General features: G+C 39.4%; 1 protein-coding gene across 2 annotated transcripts; it reads right to left on the minus strand.

Moving 5' to 3' along the window:
* Positions 1-200: 200 nt before the first annotated feature.
* On the minus strand, positions 201-21913 carry HNRNPM (heterogeneous nuclear ribonucleoprotein M). Of its 2 annotated transcripts, XM_009579628.1 has the most exons (15): positions 21750-21913; positions 14949-15001; positions 14094-14101; positions 13915-14008; positions 11233-11430; positions 10685-10838; positions 9567-9616; positions 9203-9263; positions 7102-7203; positions 6472-6516; positions 5971-6045; positions 5395-5493; positions 1847-2628; positions 1497-1548; positions 201-634 (listed from the first exon to the last, which is right to left on the minus strand). In XM_009579628.1, the coding sequence occupies exons 2-15, from the start codon at positions 14970-14972 to the stop codon at positions 471-473; spliced, it is 1908 nt and encodes a 635-aa protein (XP_009577923.1). In that variant the 5' UTR covers positions 14973-15001; positions 21750-21913; the 3' UTR covers positions 201-470. The 2 variants fall into 2 exon arrangements, with proteins under 2 accessions (XP_009577923.1, XP_009577925.1); XM_009579630.1 differs by lacking the exon at positions 7102-7203.
* Positions 21914-22547: the final 634 nt, after the last annotated feature.

Below are 22547 nucleotides of genomic sequence, written 5' to 3' on the forward strand. Positions count from 1 at the left end.
TACCCCGAAGACATTCCAACGCTAATGCAAATGCGCAAATGCATCATTTTAAAGACCGATTCATACCGTCATAAACTGACAACCAAGAGGAACATTCTTTCTTGACACTTCACAAGAGAATACAAATTCTAGCTTACTGAGCTCAGTTTACAGATATTTTTGCAAGCATAGGATGTGCTGCCAGTAACGGATGCTGTGACTGAAATCTTTAACTTGCATTTATTATCAAAGTCATACTGTTTACATCTGTAATGTCAACAAGATGCCACAACTACAAAAAAAGATTGTGCACATTGCAGTTTCAATGCAAAAAACAGTAAAATGGAAATCCATTTGTTAAAAAAGTAATTAAAATTACTCCAGAAAGCAACTGAATTGTTTTAACACCTTTACATCCAGTCAAATTAAAATGGTTAACAAGAAAAAATACAAATTCAAAAATCTGGTATCAGTGTTAAAAAGGCAACTACTTAAGCATTTCTATCAATTCGCACATCAATCTCCCTCCCACGAAGCTGTATCCCATTCATCATACGGCAGGCTCGCTCAGCTACTTCTGGGGACTCAAATCTAACCACACCACATCCTTTAGACTTCCCATTCTCCATCTTGATATCAGCATACAGCACATGACCTTAAAAAGAAAAGAAAGGGTCTCGTTTAACCTAGCAGGTACCACATAACTATCAAATCACAATTCTCCACCTTAAGCCACAGAAAGTATACCTTTAGAAGCTAACATTACTTTGAAACTTAAAGCTGCAGGACAACTTTACCAAGTCATTGTTTGAAAGAAGTGTTCTTGGTTGAGATTAATTAATTCAGACTGGTTCTCTCAATTCTCACTCAAGCAGCAGCATCAGAAGTAGATGAACGGAGCAAAGCACAAGCTAACAAGCCGCGTCCAACTTGTCAACTCACACTTCACATCATAACTGATGAGGCTGGGACTTGGTTTTGCCATCAGACAAGCTGCACACGATATTGGGGAGCAAGTTCTGGGCACAGCAACCGCTGCCATGAAAAAACTCCCCAAAGCTGAGCAGCACACCTCAACAGCCAGTAGCTGAATTCAGAATTTTTTCAGGTATTTTTTTTAAGAACAGTTTTCCCAGACAACTATGTTAATTTAGATAGAAAGAATCTGTGCAGGTGCTTTTCAATGGTTCTCAGGACTTCCATAGCTCTATTCCTATTTTTTTTTGCAACTACAAAGAGGCTATCCACATGATAAACCCAGCCCCTGAGATGGAGAAGGGAACAAATGCTTAGAAAAAGCCTGTGTTAACCGGGTTATCAACTGGCCAGGCATTTATTTCTTTCCAACACTGCAGAACTCTTGCTTGTCAACACTTGTCAATATTAAGATCTAGTATTTCAGTAAGTCTGAGTGAAATTTTAGTTAAGATACTAGTGTCAGAGACATAAAGAGGCAGGAGTTACTGTTTAATTCATATTCAATTCTCAGAGTAATTACCAGCGATAAAGTAACTTACCACATTCATTAAATTTATCTTTCAGCATTTTCCATGTAAAATCAAAAGGCAGCTGTGAAAAAAGAACAGACCATTACTGAGGATCTGCTGAACAACTTGCAAGCACTGCCAACTCTTCAAAACATGTCCTCCACCTGGGGACAGCCATTGTTCAGCATCTTCATTTACAGATGCATAGAGCTCTTCTCCTGTTAAGGAAATGGCTTCAACTTACAAAACCCTACCTACTCCACCTTTGGCAGCACCCAATGTTAGATATCCTGACTGAAGTCAACCGAGCACAGATGAGATCAACATGTCAGTACCAATTAATTTCAGGAGGAAAGAGAGGTAGGAAGAAGGCTACTCACATTTCTCACAAATATCTGACAGGCTTTTCTGGCCACCCCAGCTGCAGGTCCTCCAGTTCCTCCAAGGGAGCCTGCAAAATTGCCTGCAAAGTTTCCACGTTCCATGTCCATTGTTCTTTCAAAATTGCTTCCCATTGCAAGTCCCATTCGATCTATGCCTGCTCCCATGCCCTGTCCCATAGCAGGACCCATTCTTTCCATATTAGTGGCTCCAATGCGCTCCAAGCCCATTCTCTCCATGCTAGCAGCACCCATACGATCTATTCCTATTCTTTCCATAGGAGTGGCACCTATGCGATCCAAACCAGCTGGCATTCTCTCTATGACCTGACCCATTCCAGTTCCCATTCCAGCAGGGACCATACGCTCCATACCTATACCCATTCTATCCATGCCAGAACCCATACGTTCTACGCCTGATCCCATTCTGTCCATAGTGGTGCCAACACGGTCAATGGCAGCACCCATTCTCTCGATACCAAAGCCTATTCCAGAACCCATTCTCTCTATGCCAGAACCCATTCTCTCAATAGCTGGGCCCATCCTCTCAATGTTAGGAGCAATGTGATCTATGCCCAGAGGGGCCATTCGGTCAATTCCTGAACCCATTCGCTCCACGTTGGAGCTCATGCGATCCAAAACAAGACCCATCCTGTCTATTTCTGACCCTACTCTCTCCATCCCATGCCCCATCCCGGAAGGTATTCTTTCTATTCCCGAGCCCATACGATCAATGCCAGGTGCCATCCTCTCAATCCCAGGAATGCTGGCATTTCCACCACCTGGAACACAACACACAAATTATCAGTAATCATACAGGGACAAAAAAAAAGCAACTAATGCATGCTTACACTGCTGAAATGCTTTAAGCTTTATCATCATTCAGAACAGTGACTGCACACTGTGTGCTCTGTTGCTGCAGAATATGAAGCAAAAGTTTTATTTCAGATTGTAAGAAGAATACTGTTGTCGATTACGCAGACCATCATGACTACAACACATGATTTAGGGGAGTAGTCATCTCATCAGACCACATACTATAGCTGGGATGGAGAAAAGTTTATCCCTTCACTAAGGAGCTTAACTTCTGCACACACAAAGAAAGCCTTCCAGAAAAAACAAAGCAGAAAATTTTGAAGGCATATGCAAACCTAGGAGAAGATCAGGTGGCAAAAGTAGTATTTTAAATACAGTCTTAGCTGCTAGCTGTCCTGTGCAGTACCCTGGGGATTACACAGCAAGAGTAGTAATTTAGTAACTGAAATTACAGTTCAAATACAGATTGCTTGGAAGAGGAATGAAACCACATCATCCGTGCCATGCAACTCAAAGATTGCTTCTGCCAAGCCAGGGAGAGACTTTTATAAAAGCTTGCCCAAACCTAAGAGCCCTCTTATCGCCAGAACTCCAAGAAAAAGAAAGCAAATTCCACACAAGAACCACAGCAGAATGACCATTATAAAGTCACACAGCATGCTTGGCCTTTTAGTGTGGAAAGAAATATAAAAAGGTTGCTTGTGCCATAAAACACAAGCAAGAATAGGGTTTCTGTATCTGCCACATAAAATCCCTTGACTGAGTTGTCCTGACCCTGCTACAGAGTCTTCAAGTTCCTGCAGGAGGAGGATCACTCCCCTATAGTTTAGGCCATTCTGCTGTTGTTCGAAGGATCTTAGTTTATCTATCAAATCAAGTTTAGCACTGCAGCACTGTAAAAAAAAAAATCATGTTGAGTTTGATTCCTATTTGAGGGGAAAAAGCCTTGAAGAAAGTGCGTACTTAAATTATCTACATATGTTTAACGAAGAGAAACAAGATGTGTAACCCTAAGATGAGCCTATGCTCAAGAGAACTGAAGCAACCACATTTACGAACAGCACACATCCTGCTTCAGTATTTCGAGCTTCCGTAGCACCTTAAATAACACAGAATGGTTTTGGGTTATGTGACATTTGTACTTGTGCAAGCAAGTTGGCTGCTTCTTTTTTTTTTTAAATGAAGAAACAACAGCAATAAACATTTAGTATTTCTTCAGCTGAAAGCCAGCAGCATTGTGCGTTTGGTTTTAGTCTCTCAGAAAAGGGCTAATCCTGTGCAGGCAGGCAGAGCCAACTCTTGGTTATTAAATGTTGTGATTCAGTCATTAAGCAAATAAAATTAATTCTATAAACTGGGAAAGGGGGGAGGTCTGCCTAATTTGAGATATTTGGGTTCAGCTTTGTTTCAGAAATTCTGCCGTTTTGAGTACTTCATTACTGAAATAGTCCATATTTCCAGAGAGTCACTGGGCAACTTGCTAGGAAGCTAAACGTTATACAGGCAGTGGGAAGGAGCAGGACTTTGTTCTCACTGAAAAAAAAATTTAGTATCTTACCAGTAGCATTTAAAAAAATGGATAACTGCCAGAGAAGCTGACACTCTAAAAATATTGTTTTTCCTAGTCTTCCAGTAATCTTTTTTGAAAAGTGTTTTAATGCATAATATTGCTTATCTATTTAAAGATTATCTCCCTCAAAACTATTTTTATTGTATTATGCTATTAAAAAAAAGCCCCCCACACACCACAGTGAGTTACCATAACTGAATTGCTGCTTTAAGTGCTTTTTGTTTTTTGAAAGCTGTATTTGCTTTGCAACCTTAATTTTAAGGTAAGGATATTTTTGTCTTTTTTTTAATTACTTATAAAAAAAGATCACCTTTCCTTGCATACAAGATCCAATTTTATAAAGAGTCATCTGCGTTGTATCACTTTCTTTAAAAGTGAAGTTATATTAAATTAATAGAGAACAGCAGTAACAGAGCAATCTTGGGAACTGGCTAAATCAAGCTGTACACACACAGAACAGATGCTCACAGAAGACATTAAAAATGTTTAGTTCTGAACCTTCCCACGAAACATGATTAATACCTTTTGCCATCTCAAAGCTGCTACAGACAGAACAGCACTGCACTATCCTTGCTCAGTTCAAGGAATATTTTACACCAAGTTATTTGCTATATTGATAGTCTTCCTTTTCCCACTGGGGTTCAAAAGGGAAGACCAACAGAAGAGTGTCCATTTTAGTGCTGCATGAGTTGCACAGTAAGGCATTCTCTTCAGTCATCTGATGTGCGAGTCTATACCAGATTCCTAAAATGTCTGGGAGGAAGGGAAGGAAATTGAGGTTTCACCTTATTTTTCCTCCCTACTGTCTAGGCCGCAGACTATGTTTTAGTGACAGGACTGGGTCACACATCATTCAGAACCTTCCTCTTTGCCACGCACGTATATGGAAGTTTAGCATGAAGTTTCAAGACACAAGGCAGTCTATTAAGACTGTCAGAAGGTTTCCTGTCGCATCTGAAATTCCATTACACAGCCTCACAGATCACTACTAGTGTATCCATCTGCGTTCTGTACAGCTCTTGGGAGTTTGATCAAAAACAAACTATTACAGCAAGTACACAGAAAATATAGCCTGTTTTGTTATAACAAAACACGCGTGATTTTTATGTACAGTTCAGGCATGAAAAGCAGGTAGTAAAAGTACTTAGCTTAGTGTACTTACCTATTCCTCTCTCCAAGGTCTCTCCAAAACTACGAGACATTCCCATTTCATTTCTTCCAAATTCTCTTTCAAATCCTCCACCCATGGCACGATCCATTTCTGAAAAGATTAAGTTTGAGATCTTCCTCAAGGTGTTTAAATGGCTCCTGAGAGAACGTTTTAATACAGACATAATTTTTAAAGATTAACAGCAAGGCAAGTTTTTTATTATGTTCTCCTGACCATTTTATCATGTCTTCTTGAGACCAAAAAAAAACAACAAAAAGCAAGACTCATCTCCATATGGACAAACACATTTGAGGCAGCTGCTTTGCGCTGGAGAAGTCCTTCTGGTGAATACAGACAGAGCACCGCTTATCTCTTTCTAAACTAGCCCTTCAAGACAACCTCAACGAATCACTTGTTTTCTGCAGCTCAGAGGCCATGAGTGATTTGTGGACACCACGTCAGCTGTAAGCTTTAAGTTTTTCCAATAAAAGCTTAGAAGAGGAAAATGACCAGTCTAGAGAGTCGCTCCAGTGTTACACTCTCAGAGAACACAAGTCAGGAGTTGGATACACAAAAACTAATGCCTACCACTCATTCTGCCCATGTTCATTCCAGCTGGGAAGCGACCAATGTTTTCCATGCCACCAAAAGGACCTTCCATTCCTAAAAGAAAATATTTTTCAGGGATTCTTTTAGCAATGCATTTCAACTTAACGCTGCACTTTACCCACATAAGCTGCTTTCACAGAACATTTCCACAGGCACCAAGACAACTCTGTATCACACATTCACAAAACAAAATTTGGTCAGAATTTGGTCACCGTATCTCCTAAGCCAAGGGCAGTTTCAACAAGGCACATGACAAAAACATTGGTCATGTTTTATCTCAGGTATTAACCCTTCCCCACACGCCTTCAGCAGCTTTATTAATACTCAAAAAGGAACAAGTTATTACTAAATTGGTGACTAACTGTGTTCAAAGTACTAAATTGTGTTCAAAGAACACAAATGCCTGCTAGACATATATGGCTAAGTTTACATGACTTTCAGAAAGCCCAAGTTATATACATGTTAAAAAACACAGCTTACCTCCCATTTTATTCATTCCAAAGCCCATGCCTTCCATTCCCATTCCTCAAAATAAAAGAGAAAGCTTTATATAGCAGACGTAATTCTACAAAAGTTCAGCCATTAGACTGGCTGTAAAAGTAGAGACCATACAACATGTCCACCCTCTGGACTGAAGAGCTTACATGTGATAACTGAGTAGATTGCAACATTCCTTCTCAGAAAATAAAGCAGCAAAGGGGAAAAACCCATAGGCGTTTATAAATTGAAAGCTGAATGTGTGCTACTTTTTAGGTGGCTCTTTAAAACTTGTGCTATTTAAACATATCCTAAACAAAGATTTGCAAGCCCACTAATAGGTGTTAAAAGTGACAGATGGTTTTTAAAGTTTAATGTATATTTGCAGTGTCTGCTGCTCATGCTCAAGAGTCAGAAAATGAGAGCTGTGCCTTGACCACAGTGAAAAAAAAATGGAGCAGTTGGTTAAATTCAAGTTTCCATTATCAAGCTCATTACTTAGCTCAACAAAAACTCATTTGGCTTTAACACTCCTAATACACTTCAACTTTTTGTGTAGGCAAAACAAAGCTATCTACCTTCTACATAGCTTAAAGCTCTCATGAAACAAAAGCATAGGAGTAATCTTCTTACCTCCAGGTCCCATGTTGCCCATTCCCATGCCTTTGTTTAAATGATTTGCATCAATAGGTTGACCTCCAGGTCCTAATCCCATGCCAATACCACCAAGACCATCTGAAGAAAATATTCAGATATCAAAAAAGCCTTCTTTCCATAGTTTGACAAAACAGCAAGTTTTATTCTTAAGTAATTGACTTCCATTCTCCAAAAAGCTTGCTGTGTTCCCACTTTGGGGTGTGTACGTAAAGCATGAAAGTGTATAGTAAATCCAGAGTAGATGTGTCTTGAAATATACTAAAAACTATCTCAAGTATTTTTTCTCATCGTCCATTTTCCATCTTACTGCTGAGAAAACTTGCTTGTTTGGTTGGTTTTAAGCTGACTCCTGAAAAATAACTGGCTAGAACACTGCTTATTTTGTGCAACTCCTCAATCTAAGGAGAATAGAGTGGGCAATTTAGTATAAAGATCTTCTAACCTTTGTGCAATATTACCCTTGATTGACAAATGGCTTATTTCCACCTTTGCCAAGGTTCTTCCCTTGTAGGTAAGAATTTAACCACAAAGTTCAACCTATCATTATGATAGCCACCTATAGAATTCAGAGCACACAGCCAGCCTCTTCTCTGAGCAAACAAAGTATATCATTCCCACGCACAATTTTGAATCTTCCTGTACCCAAATGAATTAAGGATTCCCCAGTCCAAAGAAAGAAGAAAAGGCCTTCATATTTTCCTTATAGTTAATGAAGAAGAAAGAGTTCTCTGCTTGCACTTGCATCAAACAACAGCTTAATGGCATTCTCTGCCTATGAGAAGAGGATTTCCTCATTTACAGCTCAGCATAATAAACACAGGAAGCATTGAATCTTGTTTTAAAACAACACAAGATATCCCTTCCCCGCCCCAATAAAGGCCAAGAAACAGGCTTCCATTGGTATTTGTTGAGTTTTATACAAGGATAATTAAGTTGGAACCCAATGACTTTCTCTTGAAAAAGAGGTATACCATTATAGAAAGTTAAGGCAGCGATAAAACCCATGAATGATACTGCTGCTGAATAAAGCTTTGGCAGATACACAGAAAACTGAACTAATTAAAGGATGGATTGATTGATGATCGCTAAAATTGTGCGAGTTAGCAGCACACAACAGGTTTGGTTCCCATGCCTAAAAAAACAGCAACTGGCTGAATTAACAGGATTATGTTAACAGCCACACTTTACATTTTTGCTGTATTTAAACAAATCAAGCCTGTGTTCTCCTGCCTCTAGCTCTTCCCTTCCAACCCAGACTCTTCCTGTGCAATACTTTCAGTATCTTATCACAGCATGGTTGAGGTTGGAAGGGACCTCTGGTCATCTGCTCCAACCTTGCTGGCTCAAGCAGGGTCACCTAGAGCTGGTTACCCAGGACCATGTCCACACAGCTTTTGAGTATCTCCGAGGATGGAGACTCCACAGGCTCTCCGGGCAACCTGTTGTTCCAGTACTCAGTCACCCTCACAGGAACGTTTCCTTATATTCAGATGGAGTCTCCTGTGTTTCAGTTTATGCTTACTGCCTCTTGCCCTGTCACTGGGCACCACTGAAAAAAGCCTGGCTCCCTCTTCTTTATACCCTCCCTTTAGACATTTATATACATTGATAGGATCCCCTTTAGAAACCTGAAGGCCTGGAAGATTCTCAGGTCCTCAATTCAGCTCTTTCAACTGAAGGAAAAACATCAGATACCCAGAATACCATCATGTAAAAGGAGGCACACTTTTCCCTATTGACTGATTAATTATGTTTCCATTAAACCCCACTATTAACAGTAGTTTTACAAGGCATCAGGGTCTTTGAATTGCAACTGAGAGATCTGGAAGCCTTGAGAACGTGAATGGGATATTGTTTTAAGACAAGCTTCTACCTATGAGCTGAAAGAAGTATCCAAAAAAAAAGACAAGGCTGAGCAGCTCTTCTTTACTATTTCCCCCTTTGGTATTATTCAGACCATTTGGATTCCAGCTTTCCAAAGTTTGAAACAGAGTCTTACTGGGGCTGGGATCAGGCCCCAGTTGCTGAACAGCAAAACAAAAAACACAACATGTTCAGTCATGCAGGAGAGACTTACGAGGAAGTTGTTGGGGTCGCTCCGGAGGAAAGAAGTCTCCTTTGGGAAAGGCTCGTTCGTCCTAAACACAATTCAATACATTAAAGTTTGTGAGAAAAGACAGACATTATTTCTTGCCTTTTTTTTTTTAATAAATTAAAATACAGAAACTTAAAGCTAAAGCAATCTTCACTGTATTTATGATTGTCTTTTAGCAAAATAATCAGAATTAACCTTCCCCCATGGCGTGAGTTGACATCACTAGGAGTTAGGCAAGTCATACATCTCCCCCCCATATTTCAACCCAACCTTGAAACCACACATCTTCCAAAATCAGGAGCACAATTACCAGTTCAAAAAGCAGTAAGAATTTGAACGTACTTACCATTTTTACGTGCATTGGTCTGTCAAACAGCAGCTGCCCATTAAACATTGCTATTGTTTCATTAAGGATCATTGTTCAAGCCCTAGAACCACACAAAGTCTTAAAGCTCTAAGTGCTATCTGATGCAGAGTACAAAAGTCAGAAAACCACACCTCTCCACATCGCTTCTTAAGCTATCGTTCTCAGATTATCAAAAATCCTTCTGCCTTCTCCAAAACTAAAAAGCTTTGAAATCCAAGTAACTGAATATTCAAAGAATGGCTTTTTAAAATTAAAACATGAGTTAAAAATACTCTTCTGCTTAAGATTAAGGTCATTAAGAGATCAGTCAAAACGTGTCTCCAAATCAGCCTAGGTGTTTAAATGTTTCATCAGTAACTTTAGCCGTTCAAAACAGGAGAAAACATGCAAAAGTTCTCAACATTTCCAAATCAACAAATAGCCAAACTTTGCAGTATGCCACACTAGTGAATCATGTGAAATTTGTGTAAGTCTTGCTCCCACAAGGCTTAACTTATTAGGTGCACATGCAGAATGGAATTAACATTCAAATAGAAAGAGAAACTTTGGGAGGGGAAAGAGGGAAATATTTTCCTCCTTTCCATAGCATAGCCACAAGTTGAGAGATCAATGCACACAGTATCTGTACTTTGTTGGTTTTTGTAGATTGCTATGTAGCAAACCATCACTTGCACAGTGTAAGGACACAGGGAACAGAGGAACACACTAGGTCAAGCCATCTTACATTGCAAATGGATTTTTGCATTCCTCCTTTACCTCCACCACAGGAATTTAAGACAAATCTTTTCCTCAGAAATTGCATTTTAATACTAGCTACTACCTAGGGACAGAAATTTAGTCTTTGGGCTAGAAATACATATATCCACGTGAGAAAGAGAATCCACTTTGTTAATGGTTCTGAGCAAACAGCAACAATTCTTTCAAGATGGAAGTTTTTCTCTTTTTCAGTTTTCCTTACGTCTTCCATCCACTGCAATGGCTTGACTTTCTGTGACATGGCAATATCCTCACTTGTAATACTACAATTTATACTTTCATTCTGCTTTGTTTACCAAGTTATTTGCCTACTATTTTCCATCATCACTCTTCAAGGATACATATAGCCTGAACAGCCTCTATAGCTTGCTCAAAAGTGACAGTGCCGATCCCACGACTTTTGCCATCTTTATCTTCTAGTATGTCTGCCCGAACCACAACACCAGCCATGCTGAATACTTCTTTCAGTTTCTTCCAGCCAACCTTGTAATCCAACTGGAAGACAAGTGATATTGCAAGTATGAGAAAGATTTCCATCAAAAAACAACTTTAGTATTCATACATTTCCTTTCCCAATATCAGCGATCTTAAGAAACAAAGAGTCTTCAAAGAGATAGGATAAAATTTAAATAGCATAAAGAATGCTACAGAGCTCAATGCAACATTCTTGGCTTTGTTCAAAAATACAAATTAACAGACACCGTAATGTATACGATATATCTTAATTTACACCTTCACTAGCACAGAGAATCAACAAGACTAGCCACAGAGCAAGTTACTACTCAGTTTTACTGGAATAGAGTTGAAAGTCTAAGGCTTTTCTTCTAATTCGTTAGATTTAACTCAGTTAAGATCCAGATATTCTGTTCACAGATTACGCAGCACTTACGTTTGCAACAAAGACAGTGCTTCCAAGTCTCCCTGCCTGTAAGGCATGAATGATCTCATTAGGTATGTTGGGATTGTTGAGTATACTAGGCGGGATATTGATCATGCCGGGGCCGCCCGGGCCTGGACCAATACCCATTCCACCAGCTGCTGCCATGACCTTCTGCATTGCTCTCCTGGCATGCTCACCGTCAGGATCCTGCAAAAACAGAAACAACATACTCGGTTCCCTCTGTACTCCACTAAATGCATGGCTAAAACAGTCAAAAGAAGAAGGGGTTTCCCCTTATACAGGACTATCTGGTCCCTATAGATCTCCAGCCAACTACTTCACATATCATTGCCATCCACTAGTTTATTTTCTTTTAACCAATATGCCAGCACCCTTCAAGTTAGCAAGCTACTCCTACTCATGCACTTCCCCTGATGCTGAAAGTGTTTATCTATTATTCAATACCAACAATAAACCTCACAGTTACATCTGTTCCAAAGACTGATAAACCCAGAATGGCATTGGGAAAGTTTTGGAAAACAAATGCCAGCTAACTCTCAGCATCTTCAAAACAATGCAACAATTCATCTACCTTGCACTTGGACTTGCACAAGACAAGATACAGTTTGTAAAATCTCAGTAAGATTGGTTTGGGCAATGGTTTTTTCTTCCCCACGCTGGCTTTCTAACCCAAAAAAACCTTTTAATGTATCCCCCTATTACTACATAATCTCACGATTTTAGGACATGCTAGAGAACATGAAGTATAGGATGAAGAATTCAAGGAAGGAAATAAGATTAATTATTGTCAGTTCACTTTATACTGAAAGTGAACGTAAGCACCTTCACAATACAAGGTGAACTTATGTTACTTAGGTTGGAAACGTCACACTGTATTCAGTGAGCAAAATGCACCAGCACTGCAAGACTGCTGAAGAAAGTAAAATGTCAAATAGAATTAATTAGTCAGAAATACAGATGCTTTAAAAATAAAAGCTATTTGAGTTAATTTGAATCTTGATCTGAATTTTAAGACTAAACAATAGCACATTTTTGGAAACAGGAGAAAGGATAGCTTTCATATGATTATTTCAGCTACAGAAAATCATAGCAGTCTGAGGTGGAGAACACATTAAAGTGAATACAAGTCACTTCTCAATTTAAATTTCCTATTTCACTGTTAAAATAAGGTATTGCTTAAAACCAGATTAGCTCCAATAGAAAGCCAAGAGTGGTTGTCATACAAACTAAAGTCTTCTGATCAAGCAAAGGGCTTTATCTATTCTGCCATAAATTTTTATGATGTCATTTGAAGGCCTTCATGGTCCTCAGCAATGAGACAGCCAACAAGGAGAGGTATGTACCAGACACTTGGCAAAACTGATGCTAATGGGCATCCACGATAACTTAATTCATTCCACACAGTCAGACTGGGGCACTTGGCTGGGGTAAGTGTTGCTAAAGTCCCTAATACTGGTAAAATGCTTCTTCACCGATTTCAACTATCATTTCTGTTCTGTCTGTGTCATACAGACAGAAATATTCAAGTATGACAACAGTTTCATGAAGAGTTGGGCAAATTACAACCACCTCTTCTCAAGGACTGATACCAAAGGGCAACCTGACTTCCAGTACTAACAGTATATCATTAACAGGAAAACTGACCCAGACATGGCCCACTCAAGAGCTTTTTCTTCCAAGGTCCCCTTAGAGAAGTCAGTGCCTGATGACTTCCAGGTGCAACTCTTTTTCTAACCTTCCACTTCACCTCTTCCTTCTTTTAAAGGGTAGCGAGAGGTCAATAGTGCCAGAAGATGGCTTGCACCCAGAAGCAGGCTGCCCCCAGAATTCATTACTCTACTTACAAAATCTGCCAGAACTGAGAAGTGCTGCCACTTGCTGTCCCCATCCTTCTTCCCAAGTGCTCCTCAGACTACAGCAAGAAATGGGTTGCTAAGGGCAGACCTTCTGCACACATGCTCTATCTTAAACTCATGCAGACGTCTTTCACCCCCCACCATTAAGTGGGCAGGGCATGAAGCCTGCTTAGCCAAGAACGTAGCTCACTTACCCTAAGGCCAAGAGTCAATGCTAACACTGAAGTCAGTCTCTTTTTATTTTTGTTTAATTGAACTTTCAATGCAGCTACAGGTTCCAAACTGCTGGAATAAAACTTTAAACTTGTCAATGGTTAAGAATTAACTCATGGTACACTTAAGCATGTCATACTGGTTGACAATAGCAAAGCCATTAAAATGGAAATAAATCTTTGAAGTATTTCAGAAACCAGCTTATTCTACAGAATTGTTTGTAGAATACATTCATTATGATGCAGAATTAAAAGGGAAGGCAGTCAAGAACAAACAATACTTATGCAGGTTTCTTCTTCAAATCACTAAACAAGAAAGTATACCTGCAGTTAAAGCCAAATTCTTGCTTTGTCCAAGTTCTGCACTGCTACCATCAGCACCTATTCTTTAAATCAAGTTTAGTCTTGATAATCACGTTCAAACTCAAGTTCAGCAGTACATGCTGATGGTAAAAAAGGTTGACTTTTTTTAAACCCTATTTGATGAGTCCTGCCTTTTGTCAGTTATTCTTATCTGCAAATGAGTCAGCTGTAAATCTTGACTAAGAACTACCCCTTCACCTTCAAATTCAACATACTGAAAGAACAGATGCACGTCTTACTTCTTTCACTTTCAATGGTCTTCCACCAAGACTATGCTTGTTCAAAACCTCTGCAGCCTTTTTCATGCTTTCTTCCATCTTGAATTCAACAACACTGTGGGGATACAAGACATCTAAGAACATTGCTTATTTTTTAAGAGTTTCCTCATTTCTTGCTATAAATTCGTAAGTGAACTTACGCGCATCCCTGATGAGATGATTTCACAGGCGAGTAACAGGAAAGAGAGGAGGGAAGAAAGAAGAAATAAAGTAAGTAAAAGCACAAAACACACACAAAACGCTTTTTTTTTTTAAAGTCAAATCATATTAGTTAGCCCTAATAGCAAAAATAAATGTAATCTTACCCAATAAAGCCTTCAATACTTGAAATCCATAAGATATAATTTCTTATGCGTTAACAGGATTAAACTGTAGTTTCTGAAGTTGTAACAAACAGAACTAAGTCCCGATTCTCCAAGAAAAATACCACACGCTTCATGTGACCTGTTCTTCTCTGTCATACAGCAAAACCCTTGCCATATTCTCTCACCCTAAATCCATATCCTTCAGTACAGTTAAGTGTGCTCCTGCTATTTTTTCCTTGTAAAAAACTGTCGCTGGACTAAAGGACTTGATTCCCTATGAAGGCAATATACATTTACATTTAGGAATTGAATTCTGTTTACTGGCACAGGAAGTGTAGTTTACAGAACCTGCTTTTGCACACTGGCCTTACAAATTCAGCAAACCACTACAGTGACGTTTTCCAAAACACAAGTATTACTTTAATATTCCGTACCACTATACATACTGCTAGGGTCCATGGGTCATTCAAACAGCCAACGCCAACTGAACACAGTGGAAGACCACCCTAACACTGTTTACAAGGCCCCATCCCACCTCCTCCCCACCCCAAAAGAAGCTTTAAGCAATCCTATATTATAGCCACTAAGTATACACACTCTCTACCTTCCTGACTTCGTTTCGTTCCACGCCACCATACAGTTACATTTGTCATGTAGAAAATCCACAGAAGAAATCTCTCAAACACTTACCCTTGACTTTCCTTCAGCGTCCATTAAGAGCTCCACGTATGTTACCTCACCAACTACAAATCAGATTCCAGACGACACATATACCAAGGGAGAAAAGCCAAGAAAACAATGGGAATTTAGAACAATCAACAACCGTGTATGGAGCCTCTGCCTTATAAGAAAGCCCAGAAACACTCCATGTTCTCTAGACCACAAAACTGGACAATTACAGGTATGCAGTAAAGTCTTAAAACAGTTAAACATGTTCTTGATTTTCCTCCACTTCAAAAGCCAGCTATTTCCACAATATCAGTTTCCTTGATCTTTAGTACCCACTCATTACTTGAGGCAATCCAAATCCATGGGAAAGTCTGCAAGAAAAAGTTTCCTTTACTTTACATAGTATGCAATCTCGTCTCCATAGTGCAGAACTTGAACAGTTATTTGCTCTTCTCCGGATTTCAAGACAAACTTCCAAAAAGGGAGTCAGACTGAACCAAGAGACCAAGAGATCACTAACTGCCTACTATTTATTTCAGCAGTTTTTTAGCCTTTTGTTAAGCCACAATAAAAAAGTTAATTTTTTAGCTTCAGTAAGTGGTATTAAACAGTCTGCCATAGTTGCTCTCAAGACAAAACCATCTACAGCAACAGGCAAAACGCACTGGAAAACTACACCTGCACCTTTCCTCACAAGATTAGGATTGCCTTTTTATGACCACATAACCATATCATGTACCTCCAGAATACAACTACCGAAATGGCTGCTGCCTTTGAAGTGACTGGCATACAGAAGAATCATCGAAGAAAACATTTTTTTACTTTTTCTTTCTGGTTTTAGAAGTCCTAAGTTTAAGACAGGAGGACTCCAAGTTGCATTATCTGAAAGGTGGAAAACAATCTTCACGGGAAACCACAACCCAGTCTGAATATTGATAGCATACTTTGAGCAACTGGAGTCTCACACTCAAGAGTCTACCTCTTAGCAAGGGACAGTGTTCAGCCTGACCTCCCACAGGACCAGTCATTTATAGGACACCTAGTGTCATTATGCAAAATGAACATCCTGAAAGGTCCCTCTCAAAGCTGGAAGAAAAGGAATGCTTAATGAAATCACTACTTTTTTTTAATCTCCATTTCTTATTTAAAAAAATAATTTAGCAATATCAGCATTCCAGCAAAGAACAGTTAGCTAGACAGAATAAACAAATTCTGATCCATTCATGTTTTTATAGTGTTTGAGACTGGAGAGGCTAACAAGCAAGTCCCTTTGAAAGGGACAGGGCAGATCGGAGCGTTCAATTACTATACATAGCTTCACTATCTAAACAATACTTCTTGAAATAAAGCCTAACAAAATTAATTCCATCCTATAATCTGAATAGTATGAGATCGTGTAGTATACATGGAATTGTTTCCACATTCTGTGTAGTGAAAGGGACTGCACTGTAAACAGCCCTTCCGGAGTAGTCCTTGGTGGTACATGGCAGCCGTGCACCAAGTCCAAATATTCAGCATTACCAAGACATTCTGAAGCCATCCATCTCAACAGCAGCAGCCAGAGTCCAACCAAACTTTGATCAAGAATGCAAATGTGATTCAACAATTTAGGTAGTAAGACAACAAATTCCCAGATTACCTACAATACAAAACCACTCCATTTCACAGAGGCCAGAAGTCACAGGTTAGAAGCCTGTGACTTTGCTCCTAATAACACTACTGAGCCCCTGGATTGAGGACTCTCCTCTCCCAACCACTAATCGAATTCAGCTACAATTCTTACTTCAGATCCACACAAACACTTCCAAAGAAGTTTGCCAAGCTTAAACATAACATATTAAATACGATTTAACATTTACTCTTTTAACAAATCTCTGACCTCTGAACCACAAGATTTCCAGGAGTCTATCACAGCAGCAATTGTTTGTCACTTGGAAAATCTAGCATGTGCCAATTTTGCTCAGTGCTTCACATTCAAGCCTTATAGACACCTATATTAAAAACTAAATATACGTCTTGAAGCAGCTGTTTTCCTTCAAAGGACATCTGAACTTCCTGAATAGCCAAATTAAAAAAAGGCAAGGGGGAAGGGAACACCACAAACAGTGTAAAGCTCAGTATCCAAGACACCAAGTCCAGAGTACAGAACAACTGCAATAAAAATGCATTTTTTCACTTCAAAAATATGTGAAACGATTCAACATGACACTTCTTCCAGGAGACTATTGTTTGAGGCTGGCAAAGGAAACTTTTTTTTTTTTTAACAACCTATGCTGGGTCACGTTTTATTTGTGGTTTTTTTTTTTTTTTTCTGGATCCCAAACCACAGTATATCATAACATCAGGCACTGGGGATAAAGCAGAATAGCAGACAAGGGTAGCCTACGATAGCGCATAGGCAATTAAGCCATGGAAAAGTACCAACAGCGGATATCCACGTACTAAACCTGCTTCAGAGGGCAAAAGAAAAGCACAGTGATCCAGGCAGATTTTCTTTCTGCTAGAGAACACTTGGCTTATATCAGAAAACATATCCTATATCCACAAATGAAGAAATTTCATTCAAGCACAAGAGATTGTTACTTAAGAAACTTAAGTTTATTAGTGGACCAGCCTCCAAAGGGAGATAAAACTTGCAGAAAATACTAGCTCTAAGTCAATGCAAGTATAATTAAGAAACATGTTCCCCATGGTGTCTTTAAGACTTTACTTAGAGCAGGCTGATTTATTTGGTTTTTTAAGCCTCACGCTTGAGAAAGTTCAGAAACTCGATGTTTCTTAAAGAGATTAAAACAGAAATCATCGCAATAACCAGAAAAACAAACCAACAGAATCTCCAGTGTTACTTATCATTACAGTCATTTCCCGCCCCCCCCCCAATCCACTTCCCAAAGTTCATCTGCACAGAAAATTAAGATATTCAAGCCAGGTTGGTCTGTCAGCATTCAGATATTCTCCAATGACTGTTCAGGAAGCTCAGATAGGAACGTCCATATGGTGACTCGAGGCATGGCCCTAAAGACATACATGGGAACATAACTATGATAACAAGCTTAGACGTAGATGTCAACTTTGAAGATTCTAAAGTTGGGCAATATGATTTTAATTGTTAGCGACAAACCAAGAAGCTCTGAAAGGCGTGAAAGGTGCAGAGAGGCAAGTCTCAGCAAAAGGAAAAGCACAGAAACTGAAAAAGTGGCAAATGCTTTATATCATAATTTCTTCGGCCTACAGGGTTGAAAGTAAATACTAAATACAGAAGGAAGCCTCTCAAGACATCACCAAAACTGTACGGATGTCCCATCATCTTCAGAAGTAAAGAACTACAAGCAATGTGACTGATTCAAGAGGATCCTGCCATCAAAAGCCTAATACTTTCAACCTGAGGCAATTCAGAATTGGTCACAGCTCCTCCTTCATTTACAGTGTTTAAAGCTCATGAAGGCAACCTCTAAAAACTTACATGGGGGGCTTGGGCTGGGGGGAGAGAAGAGAAACAAACTTTATACATGTACAAAGCTTTAGTTAAAAGGGGAGGAAAAAACCATTCTTCCCAAAGTAGAAACAGAGAAGAGTTCGCAAGCTATTCTTTTACAGTAGGGGAAGGGAAATCTCACTTTTGTACGAGAGAACCCGGAAAAAAACATGGGTAATTTTGGCTCTTTAAGAGCCCAGGCAGGAAAGAGGGAGTAAAAAAGCTGGTTGCAGCTACTGATGAAGGACAGTGCCTCCTTGAAAAGACGGTTAAGGCCAATGAAAATAGAGCAACTCATTAGCACATCTACTGAAAGTAAGGGGGAGCAAGTCAGATGTGGAACAGCACTTCCACACTGCTTATTCATCCTTTTCTCTTTGCCCACCTAAAACTTCAGTCTGCAGGCACACTGTGACAGAATCTTGGGCATTGAAATCCAGGGGACTCTCCAGTAACAACTGTCTTCAAGTACTGGAGTAACAGCTGTTAGTACCAAAGTAACAAAAGTGCTCAACTAACATTTGGGACCGAGTACAATAGCAAGAGAGCATGAGTTATGTCTTTAGGAGACCACAAAGGTTCCAAAAATTTCTGCAGATGGAGCAAGAAAGAAGGCAGCACCCGAAATTTAACAGCTGCTCTTCTTCACAGAAAGTTTAAGCTGGGAAAGCTTTGTTGCTTCTTTTCCTCACATCTGTTCACACATCCAGGTTTTGACATGAAGAGGAAAGCATGCCTGCTCCATACTACAGCTCTGCCTTACATAAACGTGGGTACAACCACGCTAACACAAAGAGTCCCTGGGGTGTCCTGGAATCTTTGAATGTGACATGAGCCCGGCCTTGACTGCAACTGCTCCCGGCTTTGCAACAGAGCAGAACATAATTATTGCCTCATTTTACAGCTAATCTTTCTCCTTGTATTGTATGCCATCTTGCTACTCTGGTCAGGAAAAAGGTTTAAAATACAAAATTCTGTATTTCCTAAAGGAACTGATAAATATCTGAAATTCAAATACAAGTTCTTTTTTATCATATGGTATCACCTCACTTACGCCAGCTGCCATGAAGCATTACTATTTTTCTCCCTAAGACAGTGCCATTCGTTGGGGGACAGATTAAGACAGCTATTTAGCATTCAATCATGTTTACATTTAGACTCCACTTACATGCTGAAGAACTGCTGCCTCATTCTTCTCCTGAAGCCATTCACCAATTGCCAGTTATCAATGCTGATTACGTCAGTTTAGTAGAACCTTGTGTTTGTCAGCCAATACAAGGGAGTTTCAAACAAGAACATTTTTTTATTTCATTAATAACTATGTCATACTGCATACCTGTAATTGAGTTTCACCAACAAATACACTGAAATGACTGAACCAAGGCATTACTCTTGAGAGAGATGTCACCTTTAGAAGACTTCAGATGTACGCATCTGAAAAAACCAGGTTGCAGAAATATGAGCAGACCTCAAAGCTCATGTCTCCTAAACCATACTTACTGACGCAAAACAGCCGATTGAGGTGAACTCCTCCTACGTTCAGCAACCTGCTATGCCATTGCTGCTAACAGCTTAAGTCTTCACGACTGCCAAGTGATGGAGCAGTCATGAAACGCCTATGTTTACCCTTTGTGTACAGATCCGTTTCACGTGCTCCCAAAACCTTGAACGTTTGGCCTGTAATTCTTACACTTACAAACCAAGAATTCTAACGTTTAGATTTTTCCACGGTCACATTCCTGGTTCTTGGAACTACTATGCCTTGTATCAAGAAGTACCGATTGAGCAACTTCAAGCACAGCACAAGAGCACCAATTTGGTAGAAATCAGTGACTAATTAGAATGAATCGCAACTACACAGCAAATCTAAACTGTTGTATTTGAACAAGCAGTCCCAAAAACCAAGAACAATGCTTCTCCATGTTTAGCATAACAAGCCCTGCAGACAGAATGAAGAGGTTTCAATGTTCCCCTAGGAGTATCTGCTGGAATGAGTAGCTGAACAGCAAGGCAGGAAACAATCTCACACCGGACTTTTCCATCCACGTGAACTGGAGAGAAACCACAAGACACTTGGAACGGAATTCAACATAGTACTTAAAATTAGACATCTACACATACAGATACTCCTATTAACCAATGTATCTTGTGTAGCAAAGTGAAAGCATAGTTTAAGGCAAGGGACCATTCATAATTAGGGCCTGTTAAAGCAGTCTTTAAGACTGTAATTCTTCATATTACAGAAAACCATTGCTGAATCTCAAGCATCAACATTGCACAGCCGCTAATTATGGAAGTTTCCCAGGGCTTATAGTCCTGAAGTTCATTACGCAGACTCAGTTCCATTTTGCCTCCAAAGACAAACATTTTAAAACCCTTTGGAAATTAGTTTTCCCATTCATTAGGCCACACCTTGTAAACACATTAACTATCATCCCTTACCTAGTTCAAACACAAGTGAACACTGATCACTATTTTGCGAGACATTTATGACTGATGCTATGTATTTTAGAAGTGACCCACAAGAGGAATGGTTGCATTAGTTACTCTTAACTTGTTTTGAGACATTTTAATGATGGAGAAATCAAGTATTTTCTTGCCACTCCGCTGCATTTCCAAGGTGACTTGAAAACTAGTAAGTTGGGCATCAGCTTAAAGAAAAAACACTACATTTAGACTTGTCACCACCTGAGAGTAGTCAGCTCAATTTCTTCATCTTCTTCAAGAGATGAAGATGCTAAGGTCAACAAACAAAGGCGGCTCCCATTCACATGGGACAGTTAAATAGATGTGGGGAAGGGGGGAACACCATGAACATGATTTCCAAAGCCCTAACTGTGTTGCAGCACATGCCAAAGCACAAACCTGATTTTCCTTTTTTGCAGGTCACCCTTAAATACATTTTACTGCTATCAAATGGCAGTATGGATCTTTATCTAAGCACAAATCACTACCAAGTTTGGGGACACAGCTATATATACACACACCAGATCAGCAGTAAATAACTACCTTTATTACCCAAAAGACATTAAAATGCTTCAGAACGTTTTGTTGCATGTCAAGGCTAAAATCTGATAAAAGCCTCATTTTTCCCCCCTAAGAAGAATACTCTTTTATATCTCCGATGAAGCACTATTAGCTATATGCCAACATGCCTATAAAGGAACTATCCATCTGGAAGGCTGCCAGGGAGCAGATGTTGTGCAACACCCAGAAAGGCTTCAAGACGACCTTTTACAAAACTCATGTCACTAAGTCCACCCAGAACTTCAACTCTTAAGTTTACAAACAAAGTCAGCCACAAGTAAGATGACAGACATCACTTGGCCACCTGAGTTGTACATTACCTTTCTCTTTGACCAGGTCTTTCAGAGACTGCCACTTCACATCAAACGGAATATTTGTAATAAAAGCTCGGTATCTTTTAGCAGGATTAGCATATGGCTCAAAGCGATTTCCTCCTCTTTTGACACTTTTCTCTTTTCTTTTTTCATTTTGGCTTGGTCGTTCACCTTCACTGCAAGCAAAGAAAGATAATCACACACATTAACTACTCTGGCATTTGATCAATGTCATACCACCTCTTGGAACATAACTTGTTACATTCTTAAAACTAAATCAGAACTTGCAAAGTTTCATCCATTCACGTTATTTGCAAAACTGTACACCTTTCAACCAAAGCTGGTACACACGGTACCAGTGCTACATAGTGTACTGTAACAAAGATTTCCTAACAGCAGACAAATTATGTCACAAAGACCCACTATTTTCTCCCACCTTTATCCAATGTAACCAAAGTTTTCGACTTCATAAGCTGAATCTCTTTAAAGCCGACCAAGCCTCACTCTGTCTCCTCATGATGCTCCAGACCAGACGTCCACCCTATTTATTTTCTCCTTAGCACACTATACTACTTAAACACCTTTAAGTCAAATAATACATTGACCCATCATATTTGTAGTCTTACACTAGAAGAATTTTAACAAAATAATCCTGTATATCTAACTAAAGACTCAGGTCAATGACTCTTACCCAACAACCCTTTTTTTCTCCTTCAATTAATACAGTTTTTGGACAAAACAAATTCAAAGCCTCTGTGCATTCCAACAAATGTACTGAATAGTTCTTTTAACTATTTCAGAATA

This window comes from Fulmarus glacialis, unplaced genomic scaffold, assembly GCF_000690835.1.
Source record: "Fulmarus glacialis isolate BGI_N327 unplaced genomic scaffold, ASM69083v1 scaffold5676, whole genome shotgun sequence".
NCBI classification, from domain to species: Eukaryota; Metazoa; Chordata; class Aves; order Procellariiformes; family Procellariidae; genus Fulmarus; species Fulmarus glacialis.

What these genes read in the sequence shown, in the direction of transcription:
- HNRNPM (XM_009579628.1), bottom strand. Translation starts at nt 14,972, where the DNA reads ATGGACGCTGAAGGAAAGTCAAGG. An exon ending in GCGACCCCAACAACTTCCTC is followed by an intron (nt 7,204 to 9,202) that starts GTAAGTCTCTCC and finishes TATTTTCTTCAG; the next exon opens with ATGGTCTTGGTGGTATTGGC. An exon ending in TGGAATGAATAAAATGGGAG is followed by an intron (nt 6,046 to 6,471) that starts GTAAGCTGTGTT and finishes ATTTTCTTTTAG; the next exon opens with GAATGGAAGGTCCTTTTGGT.